The sequence below is a fragment of the Molossus molossus genome, unplaced genomic scaffold (genome assembly GCF_014108415.1).
Source record: "Molossus molossus isolate mMolMol1 unplaced genomic scaffold, mMolMol1.p scaffold_m16_p_19, whole genome shotgun sequence".
Taxonomy (NCBI): Eukaryota; Metazoa; Chordata; class Mammalia; order Chiroptera; family Molossidae; genus Molossus; species Molossus molossus.
In genome coordinates this window covers 14,542,323-14,559,335 of record NW_023425354.1, presented here as the reverse complement: position 1 = coordinate 14,559,335, position 17,013 = coordinate 14,542,323, and the positions used below count along the sequence as shown (strand labels likewise).

Below are 17,013 nucleotides of genomic sequence, written 5' to 3'. Positions count from 1 at the left end.
ACATTTTTTGTTATTGTTACTCCTCACCCGAGGTTATTGCTTTTTAGATAGGGTGGAAGAGGAGGAAAGAGGGAGGAAGAGAGGGGAGCAGGAAGGGAAGAGGGAGGGAGACACACACACACACATCAATGTGAGAGAGACACATCCATTTGTTGCCTCCCACATGACCATGACTGGGGCCAGGGATCGAACCTGCAACCCTTCGGTCCTCAGGCCAAAGCTCTAACCAATGAACAAAAATGGCCAGGGCAGACAATACATTTTTAAAGATATACTGGGGTATGAGAGATTACTTTGCTTGTGGCTGGAGGCAACTGTACCCAGGCCCCACCTAACCACTTGAAGGGCTGGGGGAAATCTCTTAGCAAGTTGCAATCGTTTATTGGCACATTGTGGTCTGGTGGATCTGTTATATCCTATCTGTAAAATTCTAAGAGAAGACTCTGTTGACAGAAAGCGATACCATCATAATATCTGAGTTGTACCAGGATCTTGGCGGACTTTCTCTCACTTTCAACCCTTTAAGTCTCATTTATTAGACTATATTCTGTGGCCTTTCTTACCATCTGGAAACGCCAGAACTGGGTGAACACAAGAGTCCAACTGGGAAAGGCGTTCCAACAGAGGGGCTTCGTAGTGGATTTCTGGAGGCATGGTGTTGGCACTGCCCGAACCACACAGTGCACAGAAGGGATTCACATCACAGCCAGAGCGCATTGGGCTATTGCGGTGAACCTGTGAAGAGCCAGACAAAAGTAACAATTCAGTGTCTGATAAAAACCCAACTCCCCACTCATTATCCCAAAGATTCAAATGGTCCTTTCTAGATATCTATATGACACTAACAAAAGTCTGATTAGTTTGTTAACACACTTATTTCTCTAACACACAGGAGAGAGGAAGATAGAAATATCAGTACGAGAAACATCGATTGGCTGCCTCCTGCACGCCCCCTACTGGGGATTGAGCCTGCAACCTGGGCACATGCCCTGACTGGGAATCAAACTGGCACCTCAGTCCATGGGACAATGCTCAATCAATTCACTGAGCCACCAGCCAGGCAAACTTGCTTCTTCTTTAGTGATGAAATCCAGTTACTTGAAGCCCTAAGTGCTTACCCAGGTATTGAACTTGTGATACTTTAAAGCTACTGAAACTGTGCTTTTTTTTCTTTTTAAAATATATTTTTATTGATTTTTAGAGAGAGAGGAAGGGAGAGAGAGAGACAGAAACATCATCGATGTGAGAGAGATACATTGATCAGCTCCCTCCTGCTCGCCCCACCATTGTGGGGGGATCAAACCTGAATCCGAACCCAAACCTGGGCATGTGCCCTGACCCGGAATCAAACTGGTTGGCATCTCCCAGTCCATGGGAGGATGCTCAATCCACTGAGACACACTGGCCAGGTTGAAACTGTGCTGTCTAAGAATACTTTACAAAACCTACATGTTTCTATCACCTTCATGGTTTTCAACCATCTGCTAAGGTGAATAGTTAGTTGGCTTCCTGATTCCCTGGTGGGACACGACTAGCTCTCTCCGGCAACTTCATCCACTAAGAACCTTAATAAACAACACACCTGACATCTCCTAAAAAGACTTTCAGGTGATTTCAAATAAGGTGGCAAGTTTTCCTGGACTACTAACTCATCAGCTACTCTTTAGAACAAGTCTAACATTTGCCAAATCATGATCCCCAAAATTAACTGGGTAGCATATAGTCCTAGAAGGAAAAATTTGCATGTGGAAGGGCACTATGAGAAGGGATGCTAGGAGTAAGGGTAACATCATAACAAAGACAGAAGGAGAGCATCAAAACTGCTAGCAAAAACTGTACAACTGCAAGAGCTACATTTAGTTTTAGTACAGACATCTCTTTAAAGCTGTTTGCCTTTTGGTCATGTATAGGAAAAGAAAGATACATATGAGAACAATGTGGTCTTTTTCTAACATTCCTCAACTGCCTACTTCTTGCAACCACATAGATGGGTGGCATGTAAAGAAGGTCCTGTGCCTGGCCAGTTTGGCTCAGCGGTTAGAGCGTCAGCCTGCGGTCTGGAGAGACCCGGGTTCGGTTCCCGCTAAGGGCATGTACTTCGGTTGCAGTTTGTCCCCGGCCCTGGTTGGTCGTGCGGGTGGCAGCCACTCGATGTGTCCCTTCACGTCGATGTTTCTCTCTCTCTCCCCCTCCCACTCTATCTGTACAAAAAAAATGGAAAAATATCCTCGGGTGAGGAAAAAAAAAGACGAAGAAAAAAAAGCCCTGGCTGGTTTGGCTCAGCGGTTAGAGCGTCAGCCTGAGGTCCAGAGAGACCCGGGTTCGGTTCCCACTAAGGGCATGTACCTCGGTTACAGTTTGTCCCCGGCCCTGGTTGGTCGTGCGGGTGGCAGCCACTCGATGTGTCCCTTTCACATCGATGTTTCCCTCTCTCTCTCTCTCACTCTGTCTGTACAAAAAAATGGAAAAAATGTCCTCGGGTAAGGATTAAAAAAAAAAAAAAAGAAGGTCCTGTGAAGGTTTGATCTTTGGTAAGTCATATGACCTCCTCAAATTTACTCATCTGTTAATAAAGGCCTGGCAATGCCATTTTCATGGATTGTGGGAAAGGTAATATGATTTTATAAACTGTTAAAAAGCCACACAAGCCCTGGCCGGTTTGGCTCAGTGGTTGGAGCGTCGGCCTGCGGTCCAGAGAAACCTGGGTTTGGTTCCCGCTAAGGGCACGTGCCTCGGTTGCAGTTTGGGTTGTGTGAGTGGCAACCACTCAATGTGTCCCTTTCACATCGATGTTTTTCTCTCTCTCTCCCTCCCACTCTATCTGAACAAAAATGGAAAAATGTCCTTGGATGAGGATTAAAAAACAAACAAAAAACAGCACCTACTGACATTTTGGGCTGAATAATTCTTTGTTGTGAGGGCTGTCCCTGTGCACTGCAGATAAGTAGCAGCATCCCTGGCCTCTGCCCATTGTGCAAGTAGCACCCACCTTCTTCCCCCTTTGTGACAATCAAAAATGACTATAAACACTAACAAATATTTCCTGGGAGAGCAAAATCGCTGAGAACCATGGGGCTCAAATTATGTTCAGGCTGCCTAGAAAATCTCAAAGCAAAGGTTCCATTAAATATTAGCAGTAAGAAATAAGAAAGCTCTCAAGACTACTGCAGCTAAGGCAAAAGGAGTCAAGAGCAACCCTCAAATTCTATCTACTAATAAAAAATTACAGTATGAACATCAAAAATGTTTCAGTGGTTTGAATAACCCAAATATGTTTAAACCAATAACTCATAATCTATACATACTCCCTCCTCCACTTACTTCATTGATTGTCCGTGGAAGATAGTAGGAAACCAACTTATTATTTTGAAAACTAGTAGAAAAAAGAAAATAAACACTAATCATGCTTTCTTTCTGTATAAACTATAACTCTGGATAAACCAATAATTGAAAAAGGCAATTTTCTCTTTATAGATATAGCCCAGCTAAGAAATAAAATGGAAATGATACAAGTAGAATACCCCTATTCTTTAATTCCTCATGAAATAGTATGCCCAGGCAATGACCACCAGTGGCTAATAACACAAAGAAAGAGACAAGACATTATGTGTCTTCTGATGCAAGTTCCCAAGACACCTACGCCCTCCCTTGACAAAGCTCAAAATTAAATGTGTTCAAGTCTCTATGTTCAACTACCAGTTTTCAGGAAATGTAGCAGAGGAACTTCACTGACTTTTAATGAACTAAAAATCATAAAATTAATTAATGGATATGTAATGAAATATTAATGGTAGACTCTAGCAGGTAAATATACAGCTCATAGCTGTTCACTGTAAAATCATTCAACTTTACCATGTTTGAATAAATTCATAATAAAATTTTGGAAAAGAAAATTATTACATCATAGGACTACTTCAAGCCATTAAGGAATAACAGTGATCAGATTTATCTTTGATGCATAAACTAGAAAAATGGACAACACGTAACTAACGACTGAGAAACGCATGAGGCAGGCTCTGTGATGGCCCCAGCTTTCTGCATGGAGACACACTGCAGAAATCTTCATGACATCCTCTTAAGTGTTTGCTCAATTCAAAGCCCCAAACAGGGTAAAACTCCATCAGGTAAGGCAAGGAACAAACGAGGAGCTGTGAACTAAATGATTTCCGGAGTTCACACAGGTGAGAGGCTTTTAAACTGTGACCAGCAAAGTAGCATGGAGCATTCAAGAGCCCAAAACATCCCTATTTATTAGTGGAGTTAACTATTAAATAAGCTACTTTACATCCCCCATAATAAAGGAAAAACCGAATCTCAAGTAACTTACTTGCCAACAAAATAAGCCTCCTCTTTAAAGAAAGACAATACCAGCCACATACTTCAAAAACATAACATTAAATGTCCAGCATCCTGCCTGGCCAGTGTGGCTCAGTGGTTGAGCATAGACCCATGCACCAAGAGGTTGTTGGTTCCATTCCCTATCAGGGCACATGCCCAGGTTGTGGGCCTGATCCCCAGTGGGGGGCATGCAGGAGGCAGCCAACTGATGCTCTCTCTCATCAGTGTTTCTATCTCTCTCCCTCTCCCCGCTTCTCTCTCTAAAATCAATACACAATAAATAAATAAATGTCCAGCATCCAATAAAATACTGTAGATGTACCAAGAGGCAAGAAAGTTACACGACAGGGAGACAATCAAGAAAAAAGCAAGCCACAGATATGAAGGGATAAATAATTGAGTTTTCACAACAAATAAATTATAAGGAAAAGGGGTAGCTTACAGCAAGTCAGAACTCTGAGAACAAGAAAGGCCAGATTAAAAAAACAAACTTTAGCCCTGGCCGGTTTGGCTCAGCGGTTAGAGCGTCGGCCTGCGGTCCTGAGAGACCCGGGTTCGGTTCCCGCTAGGGGCACGTACCTCGGTTGCAGTTTGTCCCCGGCCCTGGTCGGTTGTGCGGGTGGCAGCCACTCGATGTGTCCCTTTCACATCGATGTTTCTCTCTCTCTCTGTTCCTCTCTCTCCCCGCCACTCTACCTGAACAAAAAATGGAAAAATGTCCTCGGGTGAGGATGAAAAAAAAAAAAAAAAAAAAAAAACAAACTTTAAGCTATTAAGAAAAATGCTAAAACAATGACAATACTGAGGAGCCAAGATTCAGAGAGGAAAGAACCATGGAAGTGTGGAGGTACTTCTTGAGGACAATGGGTGATTTTGGAAAAGATGCTTAGAATTTGGTTGCTTAATAGAGGGACACTTCTGAGGGAAAGAAACGAGCAGAGCTTTTGATGGTTTTATAGGGAGGAAGAGACAACATAGATATTTGAACTGTCAAAATTCCCAGGATGGCATGTGTCAGGTACTCACCCTTCCCAGGCATTTAGCAAATTCTGAAGCTGTGAGGGTTAGGAGGCTAAGAAACAAAGCAGAAAGCCTCTGAAAAATAGAAGAGGTTTGGGATGATTTCACTTTGATGAGGAAACTAGAATTAGAGTACAGGGAGCAGGGCTCTGGGTAACATACCAAGCTTTCTCAGAGGGGATTAAGAAATAAGGCCATACCCTAAGAATGAATCAGAGAGGGACAAAGCCTTACCAAAACTGTAACCCAGCTGCAACTCAGCTCAGTCCCAATTTGCACACTAAAGTTTTAAGCCCCCATTCTATATGCCTAGAAAAAAAAAGGTGAATCTGCTCTGAAGAGAGCATCAGAATAGCCAAAATCTTTAAAAACAACAGAAACAGAGTGCCCAGTGATTCAGATTTAAATATAAATGATTAACATGTTCAGGAAAATATGGAAAATAAGGAAAAGATCAAGAAAGACCGTGTGTGTGTGTGTGTGTGTGTACACACACAACCAGATGGAAACTTAAGAACACAATAGATAAATTTCACATGAGACATAATGGAAGAAAGAATAAGAGAAATGGCAGACAGGTTAATAGGAACTAGATAAATTAAGAAACAGAGGGAAAAGGGAAAATACATAAGAGAATAAAGGCCATGCAGGGCACTGTGACAAAGCCCAATATACTTATTGTTGGTGGCCCAGGTGGAGAAGACAGAATGGGGAAAAAGCAGTATTTGAAGAAAGAATGGCCCAGTTTGTGCTAAAACTTATTCAAGACACCAATCCACAGACTTAAAACCGCAAAACCCAAAGAAAATCACATCTAAGCATATCATAAAACTATTTAAATTGCCAGGGGAAAATAGATAAAGAGGAAACCTGTAAAGTTAGAGTTAAAAGACTCACTGCAATATATAGACCTTATCTGAATCTTGATTCAAACAAACTTTAAAAATCATTTTTAGAGAATCTTGGTAGAACAAAACAGTCTCTGATAACAGTGTGTAAAAAAAACAAAAACAAAAAACACTGTTAAAATTTAAGTGTTACTGGTGGCAGTAATCACCAATAATGCTGGAAATGACACTGCCTGATTCAATCTTATTACAGCCTAAATTTGCAAAATACAGAAGTAATAACAGTAGTAGACTCTTTTACTTTGGTAACTATTTCTTAGAAACTAGATTCCCAAGGAACTAGATGATGATGCAACCAAAGAACCAAGATGACAATGAAATAGGAAAGATTTTGAAATTCGTGCCAACATGCTCATGGCTCACCTGGTATACAATAGTGAAAAATAAACTGTGGAATGGTTAAACAAACCATGGCATCACCTCATGTATGGCATCTAAAATGCCAAGTACTACTGATATTAAAAAATATGTATATGCAACTCAAAAATCTAAAGTACACACACACAGCAATTAAAACAAATATAAGTGGCCCTGGCCAATTTGGCTCAGTGGTTGGAGCGTCAGACCGCGGACCAGAGGGAAAGGTTTGATTCCCACTCAAGGGTATGTTGCAGGTTTGATCTCTGGCTCCAGTCAGGGTCATGCAGGAGGCAACCAACCAATCAATGTATTCCTCTCACATCTCTCTCTCTCTCTTTCTCCCTCTCTATCTGAAAATCAATGGAAAATGTCCGCAGTTGAGGATAAAACCACAACAAAAAGAAACAAAAAACAAACATAAGTGTATCAAATACTGATAGAAAATGTGCAATCACTTGATCTTATTAGTTTTTCTACAAACTTAGATTATATTAGAAAATAAAATGGGATCACAATAACTAAGTTAATATTGCAAATAAAGTTTCTGTATTTTATATTTACTTTAGGATATTTTATTTTAATTTTTTATTATTTTTTTAAAATCCTCACCAAATGGTATTTTTCCATTGATTGTTTTTAGAGTGGGAGGGAGAGAAACATCAATGTGAGAGAGATAGATTGGTTGCCTCCAGCATAACCCCGACTAGGATCGAACCCCCAACCAAGGTATGTGCTCTTGACTGGGAATCAAACCCGTGACTCTTTTGTTCCACGGGCCAATGCTCTAACCACTGAGAAAACAGCCAGGGCTACTTTAGGATATTTTAAAACATCTGCGTCAGGTCATAATTTAAGAAAGATTTTAAGAAATGAAAAACGTTGGTAGGTAAAGGTTTCATTTTTAAACTTTTTATTTCAGTACTGCCACGTGTACAATAATCATCTACAAAGAGATTACAGAGCAGAAAGATGTCCTGAAATGTTTCTCTTGGAATCAAAGTAATTCATGAGCATATTTAATCAGTATTACTTTACAAAGGTTCCCTTGTCAAATAAGTTAGGGAAACAAATGAAAGCATTTCTTCTTTTAACAAAAGATTTTAACATCTTTTTATGAATCTTTGAGCAGAGGATATGGCATGAAGTGCTCTCCAAATTGATTCACCCACATCACACTGTGGTGGTGGCAGAGATCCTGAAGTATCTTCATGCTTGTCACCACAGTTTAACTTTGAACAACACGAGTTTGAACCACGAGGGTTCATTTATACACATTTTCTTTCAATAAATACAGTAAATGTATTTCCTCTTCCTTATGATTTTCTTTTCTCTAGCTTAGCTTATTGTAAAAATATAAAATACATATAACATATGAAATATGTGCTAATCAACTGTTTATGTTATTGGTAAGGCTTCTGGTCAACAGTCCACTATTAGTGATTAAGTTTTGGGGGAGTCAATGTTATCCATGGATTTCAACTGTGTAGGGGGTCAGTGTCCCTAACCCCCACGTTGTTCAAGGGCGAACTGTACTTTGAAATCACGATAGTTATTGTACCTGCAGCTAAATCTTATTATTTAATGTATTACTAAAGAAATACATGTCACTATACCACAAATTTATATTCTAATGACCATTTCAACATACTTAGTTTCCCAATAATCCATATTTTATTTTATGCTTTAAAAATTTATTCTGAAAAGTCCACATACTTTATCACAACACCAAAGCATCTATAGCTTGAATCACAGTAGGAGATTCCAAGGTGCAAGAAACAGAAGAAGAATTCTTAAAGTGACGGCAGTGATGAAAAAGTCTTAGTCAATTATGAAGGGAAGTGGCAAGAAAGTTGAACACCTACCCCAGAACTTTAGTGGAATAAGTTATAGGAGAGAAAGCCCTGTCCCAACTCAATTTCAGGTAGGAGATCCAAATTCATATTACCTGTGTATATGCAGAGACCTCAAGCTAAAAAATCTGACATTCAAATCCCACCTACATTCCTGAGGCTTTTTCAGAAGATCTGATAGAAAACTGTGCTGTAAGGACACTTCCACAGCCCAGAGATCATAAGACTCCTACAGAAAACATGACTCCCTCACCCCTGCCCCAGATGAGATCACTGTGAAAGATTACACAAGAACACAGACTGATATAAGGCAGTCAGAAGATACAAAAATGGGAAGAATTTGGCCCCAACAAGCTAGAAATAGAACAATTTGAAAATAATTATATTAAATTGTTCAAAGAGGTAAAGGAAAGAATGGAAGTAATAAAACAAGAACAGGAAAGGATGAAAAAAGGATGTTTCTAAAACTAACCATGAACAAATTCTGAATTAAAAGCACACGAAGTGTCTGGCTGGTGTAGCTCAGTGGTTTGAGTGCTGACGCATGCCCAGGTTGTGGGCCAAATCCCCAGTGGGGGACATGCAGGAGACAGCCAATCAATGTTCTTTCTCACTGATGTTTCTATCTCTCTCCCTTCCTCTCTAAAATCAATAAAGAAAAAAAATTTATATAGATATATATTTTTAAAAAGCACATGAAGTAAAAAACTCAACTGACAAGTTTAACAGTAAACATGGCTGGAGAAAAATCTGATAAATAGGAGGAACAGAACAGTCAGAAGAGTACATAAGGCACACGACAGATAAAATTGAAAAATATTTTTTAAAATTAAGACATATGGGAGAATGAGAAGATCCATAATAATCTAATAGATATTCTACTTTTTTTTAAAAAATCCTCACCTGAGGACATTTTGCATTTATCTCCAGATAGAGCAGGAGAGAAGGGGGGAAGAGAGAGAGAGAAAAACATCAATGTGAAAGAGACACATTGAGTGGTCGCCACCCACACAACCCCAACCTGGGCGGGGACAAACTGCAACCAAGGTACATGCCCTTAGCGGCAACCGAACCCGGGACTCTCTGGTCCACAGGCAGATGCTCTAACTGCTGAGCTAAACCGGTCAGGGCTAGATATTCTACATTTTAAAAGAGAGAATGAAAGAGAGGAAAAATTTCAAACCTCAAGACAGACAAGAACTGTCAGAATGAAGGTGCACACCACGTGGCTAAAAATCAGTTCATTCTCTATGTCCCTTGATATAGCAAAACATTAAAAAACAAACAAACAAACAAACAAAACCCACAACAAAAGTATGGGTTTGAGCATTTAAGTTATCAGAGAGAAGATATAGAGAATCTACAAAGAAACATTTAATGGAACATCAGAATTTTCATCAATAATAACAAATACCAGAGGCAATGAAATACCGTCCAAGTCCTGAATATAAAATTTTACATGCTAGTTAAGCCATCATTCAAGAATAAAGTTAATCTATAACTGTTGTCATATTAAAAAATATACATATATACACATTCACACACAAAATATAACTCTATGTCCATTGCTGGAGGGCTATTAAAGAATACATTGGGCGAGAAGGATGGAGTAGAATGCAAGAAGCAACCGTGAACAAAAATGGCAAAAGTGTCAGTAAATATTAAGTATGAACCTAAAAATGATTAACTGGGAGGGATTTAAAAACAAGGTTAACTGAAAAATAAAGATAAATTATACATAACAGGAAGGAAAGACCAGAGTTCTTAAAAGGGGCATTCCAAAATCCTATTGTTCCCAAAGCAGCTAACTGCTTTGAAAAGAACATTCAACTAACCCAACAGACATCAGAAAAGGAATAAAAAACAAAGTAAAGGCAAGGTTTAAAAACTTATGGTAGAAATGATTCCAAATATAATAGTAATCAGAGTAAATGTAAATAGATTTAACTTAAAAAAAAAATTAAAGCCCTGGTCCATTTTGCTCTGTGGTTAGAGCGTTGGCCAGTGGACTGAAGGGTTGTGGGTTTGATCCCTGACCCCAGTTGGGGTTGTATGGGAGACAAACAATTGATGTGTCTCTCGCACATCGATGGCTCCTACGAAGTCTCTCTTAAAAAAAAAAAAGAAAAGAAAAAATATCTTTGAGTGAAGATTAACAAAAGTAAAAATAAGTAAATAATAGATTTAACTCACCCCTTAAAAACACACCTAAAACAAACTGATGCAAAAAACTAAAGATTTATTTAGCAAGTTACTTACCAAAGAAATCTGTTTAAAGTAAAAAAGCATTAATAGATATCTAAAGGGAAACAATACAATGATGTTGTTTCAAACAACAAAGAAAAAGAAATAATTACCCTGGCAGGTTTGGCTCAGTGGTTAGAGCGTCGGCCTGCAGTCCAGAGAGACCTGGGTTCGGTTCCCGTAAGGACTCATACCTCAGTTGCAGTTTGTCCCCGGCCCTGGTTGGGTCGTGCGGGTGGCAACCAATCAATGTGTCCCTTTCACGTTGATGTTTCTCTCTCTCTCTCTCCCCCTCCCACTCTATCTGAACAAAATATGGAAAAATGTCCTCGGGTGAGGATAAAAAAAAGGAAATAACAATCATAGACTTGTGTGTATCCAACAGTCATATGGAATTATATGAATATGTATGAATTAAAAAAAAAAAATGGAGGAGTTCTGAGGAAGAGAAATGTTGAATAAAGGTACAAACTTGCAACTACTGGATATATACGTCCTGGAGATCTAATACACAGTATAGTGATTATAGACAATACAACTGTATTATAAACATCACATGTGATTAAAAAAAAAAAACTAGATCTTAATTATTCTCTTTTCATTGTTTCATCACAAAAAAGAAATAATTATGTGACATGATAGAGATGTTAACTAAGACTACAATGGCAATCATATTATAATCCAGATATCAAATCAACATGTTGTATACCTTAAACTTACACATCAAATCTACATATCAAATCTATTTCAAAAACAGAAAGCAGACCAAAGGACCAGAAGATAGGAATACAATTAATAAGCCCAAGATATGAGTTAAATTTAGAACCTTGAAGTCAACAAACAGGATATAGATATACTCACACCCACATAGTGTCTTTTTTTAGGGAAATGTGGACTACATACAAAAGCTGAACTAGCCCTGGCCAGGTGGATCAACTGGTTGTAGCATCATCCCATCCACGAAAGGGCTACGGGTTCAATTCCTGGTCAGGGCACATACAGACCTAGGTTGTGGGTTCAATCCCCAGTTGGGACATGTATAGGAGGCAACCGACCGATGTCTCTCTCAAATCAATGGAAACGTATCCTTGGGTGAGGATTAAAAAAAAGAAGAAACTGAATGAAAACTACATGTATCAACACAGAAATACCGAAAACAGTGAATTAAAACAACAACAACAAAAATCCACCAAGTGAGTAGCAGAGTATATACACCATTATCACAAACACTCACACACACTCACACACACACACTCTTCTATATAAACTTCAAACAAAACAATACTGCATTCTGCTCATGGATACATGTATGTAGTACAAGTAAGAACCCAAACTGGTAGTATACATATCAAATTCATGATAGTGGTTGCCTATGGGGAAGAAAGCAGGTAAAGGAGATAGAAAATAAAAGAAATACTCTCTGTAATTTCCTTTTAAATATTAAAAAAATACATGAAGTTAAAAAAAAGTGAAGGTATTAACATTTAAGGTGGTATATACACAGATATTTGTTACTTCATTCTTTATACTTTACAGAATTAAAATTAATTAGTGAAGGAGGCAGGTAAACTTGGTTAAGTTTTCTTATACATAGGAACCTAAAGTTCTTCACATGACAAATTCAATGGTGCACAAGAGCCCCAGGAAACTGGCAGTGGGAGTAAAGGGAGCCCAACTATTTTAGAGTAAACCCAAGAATTATATTGGGAATAGTACCTCTCAATCCGTCTTTCAGATTTAGAATTGAGAAAATGATTCAACTATCATATAGGAGAGAGAATAAACAATGTACAAAGGCCAGTGTATGTATTTAAAATGTTTTCCTTATTGATATGAGGTGGAGGGAGAGGGAGAAGGATGGGGGGGGAGAGAGAAAGAAACATTGATGAGAGAGAACATCGATGGGCTGCCTCCTATATGCTCCCCACTGGGGATTTGGCCTATAACCTAAGGCATGTGCCCTGACCGGGAATCAAACCAGTGACCTACTAGTGCATGGGTTGATACTCAACCATTGAACCACACCGGCCAGGCCAAAAGCCAGTATACCGAGTAGAATAGTGAGTGTTCCTTCTCAAGACCCTGCCCCAAAATTCAAGCTCACAGAATGTGGCCTTATTTGTCGATAGGGTCTCTGCAGATGTAATTAACTAGGAAATAACATTGGATTCAGGTGGGCCTTGAATCTGAGGAATGGTGTCCTTATAAGACCATGTGAAAATGCCGAGAAGCAGAGACACAGACACACAGGAAGATGATCATGTGAAGACAGAGGCAGAGATAAGAGTTATGCTACCACAAGCCAAGAAATGCTAAGAATTGCCAGGGACCACTAGAAGCAGGAAGTGGCAAGAAAAAATTCTTCTCTAGAGTCGTCAGAGGCAGCAAGGACTGACAACTTGATTTCAGACTTCTAGCTTCCAAAACTGTGATAGGAAACTAATATAGTCAGTTACTCAATTTTTCTAGTGATAAACACAAAGTCTGGATAGATTAAGTTATTTTTAAAGAAAGGTCAAAGGAAAAAATCCTCATGGTAGAACACTGCAGAAAAAAGAAAAAGAATGCAAATCTGAGAAATTCAAAAAGAATATACCTCTATCAATGAAACTTTTGGCAACTTCAACAGAGTAAGATAAGAGATAACATAGCCTCTATTATAAAGTAACAGGGCAAGATGAAAGGGCAATAAATGACATAAAAAGGAAATAGAAAATCTGAAAAGAAAAAAAAAAAACTTAACCCCCAGTAGCAGAATTAAAACTTACCTAAGAGCAACTATAAATCAGAACTGATGATACAGAAAATTAAAATAGGATGCAGGCAACAAACTTGTCTTTTTCCTTTACATTATGTGAGAAACAAAGAAATAGAAACAATGATAAAAGTTAACAGCTAACATTCTGAATACTTATTATGCGAGGCCAAATTGTGCCATATCTAATTTAAAGATCACAGTAATGTGGAGCAGGTAGTAAGAGCTAGATAAAAAGAACAGAAAAATTACGTACATAACTGGTATACTTAGAGAGATAACTACAAACTTAAGGGAATCAAAAACCAAAGTTATAAAAAAATAAAATAAAAAACCACAAAAACCCCAAAAGTTACTGCAGAAGAAAACTGGATAGAGCTATAGTTTGCAATGATGGAAATGATCTATATTTGTGTGACTAAATATAGTAGCTTCTATGACTACTAACTGAACCCTGGAAATGTGTCTGGGTAGGATAAGGTACTGAATTTTTAATCTTAATTTTAAATAGCTACAATGTGGATAGTGGCCATCATGCTGGACAGCACAGAGTAGAATCAATTACCAATATAAAGGAATGAAGGTAAGATTGGCATCATTCTAATTCTATGTCAGACTTAAACAATCGCACTCTTCCCTCACTAAAAGACAGTGGAACCAAGTTTTCAGGGACAAAGGTTATGGTCTGAGAACTTGAAACATAATCAAAATGTTGCTCTAATCACTGAAAAATTAAAAATCCAAATTAGGAACTCAATAAATGGGCAAATGAAGGTATAAAAAGTACTTGAGGCTCTGGCCTATGTGCATCAGTTGGCTGGGCATCATCCCTTGCACCATAAAGTTGCCAGTTCGATTCCCATTAGGGCACATGCCCAGGTTTCAGGTTCAATCACCAGGACATGGAATGTGCAGGAGGCAGCTGATGGATGTTTCACTCTCACATCCATGTTTCTAGCTCTTTCTCTCCCTCTTCCTTCCTCTCTCTCTAAATATCAATTTTTTAAAAATCTTAAAAAAAAAAAGGACTGTCAATAAACAATAAAATATTACAATCAAAAAAAGCCTTTAAGTTTAGTTTCAAAAGTGAATACAAAATTAAAAACTACTCTCTATTTAATAAAACAGGTTATCTTAAGTGATTTTTAAATAAAAAACCTAAATCTGCCTGGCTGGTGTGGCTCAGTGGTTGAGGGTCGACCCTTCAAGCACCAAGAGGTTTCTAGTTCTATTCCTGGTCAGGGCATATGCCCAGGTTGTGGGCCCAATCCCTAGTGAGGAGCATGCAGGAGGCAGACAATCAATGTTCTCTCTCATTGATGTTTCTATCTTTCTCTCCCTCTCCCTTCCTCTGTCTCTAAAATCCATCAAGAAAAAAAATTTTTAAATAAAAATAAAAACCCTAAATATGCTTTGATAATGTTTCAAAACCCACGTAGAAAACAAAATCCTAAAAGTAAATTAATGAGGAAATGCTTATACACTATGTAATAATAGTATTAAGAAAAGTTGAGTGTTAAGACAAAAACAACTACTGGGAAAAGGAGCTGAAATTACTATGAGTATGTAATTATATAGAACTCTATACCAGACAATTAAAATGTTAAAAACATACACACACACACACACACACACACACTGCCCTGGCCAGTTTGGCTCAGCGGTTAGAGCGTCGGCCTGCGGTCCAGAGAGACCTGGGTTCAGTTCCCGCTAAGGGCATGTACCTTGGTTGCAGTTTGTCCCCGGCCCTGGTTAGGTTGTGTGGGTGGCTGCCACTCGATGTGTCCCTCTCATGTCGATGTCTGTCTGTCTGCCTGTCCCCCCCCCCGCCCCCCCCCCATCTGAACAAAAAATGGAAAAATGTCCTCGGGTGAGGATTAAAAAAAAACAAAAACAAAAAAAACCCCACACACATAATGAACTATTATTAGCAAAAACTACTAAGGCATAATTTTGACCAAAATGCTATACACTTGATCTTAGCCAAAAGGCTGAGAAGTAATTGACCAAAGTGCTATAAAAATTAGTAATAACAAAGGGTTAAAAAGAAAAACTTACTATTTAGAATTTGGAAACTCTATTCTTAACTCTTAAGAAAAGAACTCAAATCAAAGGCAATCTACAAATAGCAAAAGGAACACTTCATACACCAGAGGCTGTGGAATGCCATCCAAAACTACATTCAGAAGAAAAATTTTAAAGTTAAATGCTTTTATTATTATAAAAGAAATAACAGAAAAATTAAGCCATCTGAATAAAGGCGGGGGTGGGGGTGGGATGGCGCAGGGGGCAAGACCACAGGAAGAAATTAACAGCAAAGAACTGATCTTTCAAATGACCACTAAAATAGAAAAACTACTGACAAAATTAACCAACAAAGAAAAGACAAATATAATTAAGACTAAGAAATGGATACAGCCCTGGCCAGTGTGGCTCAGTTGGTTGAGTATCATCCTGTGTACCATAGAGTCACTGGTTCAATTCTTAGTCAGGGCACATACCCAGGTTTTGGGTTCAATCCCCAACTGCCTGTGGCCAATCAATGTTTCTCTCTCCCTTCCTCTCTCTAAAATCAATAAAAATATATTTAAGGGGAAAAAAAAGACATGGATATAACTACTAATACAGGAATTTAACTATTAAGAATGCTTTCTGTAATTCTGTATGAGTAAATTTGAAAATATCTAACCAATGGTCAGTTTTCTATATAATAAATGATGGTCTCAGATGGCTTGACCTTACTTAAAGTTCCAATAAATTTTAAAAACTGATTACTTCCTCAAAAATCTTTCAACTTTTCCGGACCACAGCAAGTGATAAATAGTGTCCCAATTCATTTTTATAAGTTATTCTACATATCACTGTACTGAAAGTGAATCTATAAAGAAAAGGAACAAGGTATCAAATTGTTTGGTAATGACAGATGGCATACCTAGAATATTAAAAATAATCAACCAGCTCTGGACGGTTTTGCATGGTGGTTAGATCACTGGCCCGTGAACCAATGAGTCGCAAGTTTGATTCTAGTCAAGGGCACCTACCTCGGTTGCAGTTCTTCCCCGGCCCTGGTCAGAGGCCCTGGTCAGAGTCGTGTGGGAGGTAGCCAGTTGATGTGTGTGTCTCTTTACATCCAAATCTCTCTCTCCCCCTCTTGCTCCCTCCCTCCCACTCTATCTGAAGATAAATGAAAAAATATCTTTGGGTGAGGATTAAAAAAATAACAACAACAATAATCATCATCATCATCATCATCATCAACATCAACCAAATACTTTTAAGATTTCAGAAAAGTGTTCAAAATTACAAAATCTGAAAATCAACAGTACGTATAACACTAACAGAAAAAAATCTCCTTCACATCACAAAAATATCAAGAATGTAGAAAACATGTAAGAATGGCCCTGGCCGGTTTGGCTCAGCAGTTAGAGCGTCGACCTGCAGTCCAGAGAGACCTGGGTTTGGTTCCCGCTATCTCAGTTGTAGTTTGTCCCCAGCCTTGGTTGGGTTGTGCAGGTGGCAACCACTCGATGTGTCCCTT

At 38.6% G+C, this 17,013-nt stretch overlaps 1 protein-coding gene across 2 annotated transcripts in view; it reads right to left on the bottom strand.

Moving 5' to 3' along the window:
- Positions 1–17,013, bottom strand: part of KANSL1 (KAT8 regulatory NSL complex subunit 1) — a 196,169-nt gene that overhangs the window by 20,376 nt on the left and 158,780 nt on the right. For both annotated transcript variants that reach the window (XM_036268959.1, XM_036268960.1), the window contains one exon: positions 564–735. In XM_036268959.1, the coding sequence (XP_036124852.1) occupies positions 564–735 (172 nt within the window). The remainder of the gene's footprint in view (positions 1–563; positions 736–17,013) is intronic.